This window comes from Pteropus vampyrus, unplaced genomic scaffold (assembly GCF_000151845.1).
Source record: "Pteropus vampyrus isolate Shadow unplaced genomic scaffold, Pvam_2.0 Scaffold47, whole genome shotgun sequence".
NCBI lineage: Eukaryota > Metazoa > Chordata > Mammalia > Chiroptera > Pteropodidae > Pteropus > Pteropus vampyrus.
This window is the reverse complement of record NW_011888828.1, coordinates 5783422-5786913: the sequence shown is the minus strand read 5'-3', so window position 1 is coordinate 5786913 and position 3492 is coordinate 5783422. Positions and strand designations below refer to the sequence as shown.

Here is a 3492-nt window from a genome sequence, read left to right as displayed (position 1 = left end):
AGCTACTCTGTTCTGCTTCCCAGACTTCGCTGTGCTGCGTGGGCCTGCTCTTCCCCGGGACTTCCAGTTCTCCACGGGACTCCTGACGCCTCATTTTCAGGGACAGTTTCCAGACTTGTGCTTCCCTCCATGCTACGAATCTTCCAGCCTGCAGTATTTGTGCTCATATGGGATTCTGAAATCCAGAGGAGAAGTACTAGCTGAGGCTTCTGAGATATTGTTTGGGGAAAACTCAGGAACTCAAGTACAGAAATTTACGTCTTAAGTGGGAGATCAGACAGGTTATCCCGGGTGAATCGGTCAGTGCTGGATCATGTAACATGTATGTTGAACAGCAAGAAAAAGATCACAGGAAAAAAATAAATAAATAAGGCTAAGGTTGGGAACTTGACCCTGGAAAAAGATTGCTGATTCTCAGTTCTGCTTTGGGACAGGATGGAGAAAGCCCAGCTAAAGGACAGGCCCTTACCATCTGCACCTGCCGTTCCAACAATTCTTTGACTTTCCAAAAGTGATATTTCCCCTTTATAAAAAAACCGGAAACACCTTCTTTTCAAAGAAAGATGCGGGGATTAAGTAGATAATAGCAATATAAAATTTATGATCTGTATTTTTAAAGAGCCTTATTCATAGAGTCGCATTGTTACTCCATCTTCATCCTGTAGCTGTCACCCTCCTCAGCGGACGGATGGCCATCCTTTAATTGCATGACTGTTCATGACTGGACAGAGTGGACGGGGTGTGGTAAAATGTCTCATCTTCCACCACCACCACCCTCCGAGCACCTCGACTATATTGCTGGGAGATAAAATGGCAATTGTTTGGCTAACGGGGGGTCTTAAATTCTCTGTCAGAGCTTGGGCTCATCCCTTCCTCTCTCTTCCTGATTAGTCAGACACCATTTAAGTTTCATTTTCGGATAAAAAGTAGAGTGTCTTTTGCTGCTGGTGATACAGATCACTTTGAGATTTATGGTTTTCTTTGCTGGGTGTAAAATAGGTTTTATGACTTCTAAATGAATGGCTGGCTAGGGGGATTAAAAATAAGTTGTTCAAAGAATAATGTTCTTTATAAGTGTGTTCCCTCACCCCTTTTCTGATCAAAGGATAGGAAACCTTCTGTGTACTAAATATCTATCAAGTCGGTAGTATAATATTTCAGATACCTGGTCTAGAAAATCCAGTTTTAGCTTTAGAACATCTGAATTGTCACTTGAATGTTGGTTGAAGTCTTCGTGTGCTTAGCACTCTGCCAGGCCATGTGAAGTCTACACAGTGAGCTCAAGACCTGCTCTTGCCCCCAAAGCAAAAGAAATACCTGAAACCATCACAAAACAGCTCATGCCAACCTGCCCTCCTGTTCATTGGTGTGATGGATCTTCAGAGAAGGTCTATGATTTAGGCCAAAGGGGAAATACTGAGGCGGGCTGCCCTGGAGCTGAGCTGGGGCGGGGGGCAGATGAGAAAAGGCAGAGGAGTGGGGAGAGCCTGAGAGGTGAGGAGAAGCAGGAGGCCAAGCTCAGATGGGCACTCAGGGCAGCAGAGCTGCAGGTCAGCTGGCCAGGCCGCTGAGGGCGGGGGAGCCTCTGGAGGGCAGGTTGGGGCGCACACTCATTCTGGGGGAGGCAGGCTGGGCAGGTGGCTGAGCGTGGCCGACTGGGCTGGTGGAGTTGGGTGGATGGGCTGGGAAGCCACAGTGGAAACACTGCATGAAGCAGTGAGGATGAGACGGTCTCCTGACAATGCCGAGAAGGTAGAGAAAAGAACGTCTTGGAAGCTGTTTGAAGTAAAAATGGACAGAGCGTGTGTTGTTAGTTCTGCTAGAGAAGGAAGAATCACAGGTAATGCTCAGGAATGTGGAAGGACAGGAAGCAGCTGCTCGTGGAAACTGGTTTAGCTGAAGAGGGCGCGTTTGCTTCTCGGTGTAGCAGACATTGAATACATATGTGCTGAAAACGTGATTGAATGAAACAAGAAGCTTTCCGCACTGTGCTTTAAAAGTTAGCTTCACAAACCATAGTCGCACGCCTCCAGTTCTGAAATAATTGAAGAATAATGTAATTCAAATCAACACATACTTTTTGAATTCACCCTTCATGGTTAGAGGCCCCTCCAGGAATCTGTTTACTGACCTTTTTACATTAACTTCTTTTTATTTGCAAATATTAGGGAATGTTCAGGTCACCAAAGATTTTTGCTGTTCTTTGTTTCCTTTAAATGCTAGTCTGGTCCTCTGTACGAGGATCTTGATTCCCAGTGGCATTTTTTTTTTTTTTTTTTTTAATTTCTGAGTTGCTACATATATATGACCAGATGAAAGAGCTTTAAATATTCAAAGGGTACGTGCTGAATTTTTGGAGCTATAGGTCACTAGTTTGACTGCAGGTTCCCATGTCTTTCCTTATAAACAGAAAACATGAATACCACAAAAGTTCAAGCAGCTATTTCGGGCAGTTGGATTCTGGTGTCCTAATTAGTGAACCGATATGCTGCTATGTCGGACAAGACCAGATCTTCTCCACAAACCTGGAGAAGTACAATAAGGCATCTCTAGTTTGGGGCTGTGGCTGTTGGGGATACACACCTGGGAGGATCTGGCTATTGGGAGATGAGGGAGTGATCATCCTAGCTATTGAGGGTTGGAGTACTGCATACTCGGTGTTCTAGAGCCTTCATACTATTAAATTATGTTCTTCAAACTTCTACCTTTAGCCCAAGCCAGACCCGATCATCGATGGTCCAGTGGCTTAACCCGCAGTCTCCGACCACCCTGAGCATTTGCAACCCAGCTGTCCCACCGTCTTCACCCAAGTCGTCAGCTTTCTCCTTCTCTCTTCCTGCCACTGGAGCGGACAAGGCCCCTGAAAGGTGCGTGGCTTGGAACACGATGTCGAGGACAGCAGCGGCACGTGGAAGGGGCTGCGTCAGGCCGAGCAGGTTCCCACGCTCTCTGCTGGGGAGGGCTGCTCAGGTCCATCCGGCCCCCCGGACAGCGTTGCAGCCTCATTTCAGGGCTGTGCCTCGGTTCAGGAGCAAGTCTGTTCTCAGGGGAGATCCACCTCATGTGAGACCTGCTCAAACCGACTCTTTTTGGTGTGGATTATGAATTTATGAAACTACCTATTTTGGAAGAACTTCTTGAACGTGAATATAAAGCACATGCTTTGTTTTAAAACAAAGGTCAGCTGGACACTGAAAACAGTAATTTACATGGCCAGTTAGGGCAGAGGCCAGGAGTGCTGGCCCTGAGCAGGCCCTTCCTCCGGGGTGGTGTGCTGAAGCCCCCTGTCATCATTGGCTTCCCCCACCCAGTCCACTGAGGCGAGGCACTTCCCTCGGCTTCAGTTTGCATCTGGCTCGCAGAGCGGTTTCTGTCCTTCCCCAGGATACTCTTTCCTCACAAGGACACCTAGGACGTTTTGACAGGTGGTAAGAAGCTGAGCCTGAGATGGCTTTGGGGGCAGGAGTGAGGGGTCTAAGTAAAGAAGACCCC

The 3492-nt window shown here is 47.4% G+C and overlaps 1 protein-coding gene across 1 annotated transcript in view; it reads left to right on the top strand.

Annotated features, from left to right (window-relative positions):
- Positions 1-3492, top strand: part of ARHGAP10 (Rho GTPase activating protein 10) — a 270546-nt gene that overhangs the window by 262025 nt on the left and 5029 nt on the right. The window contains exon 21 of the mRNA XM_011359402.2: positions 2712-2867. Within this exon, the coding sequence (XP_011357704.1) occupies positions 2712-2867 (156 nt within the window). The remainder of the gene's footprint in view (positions 1-2711; positions 2868-3492) is intronic.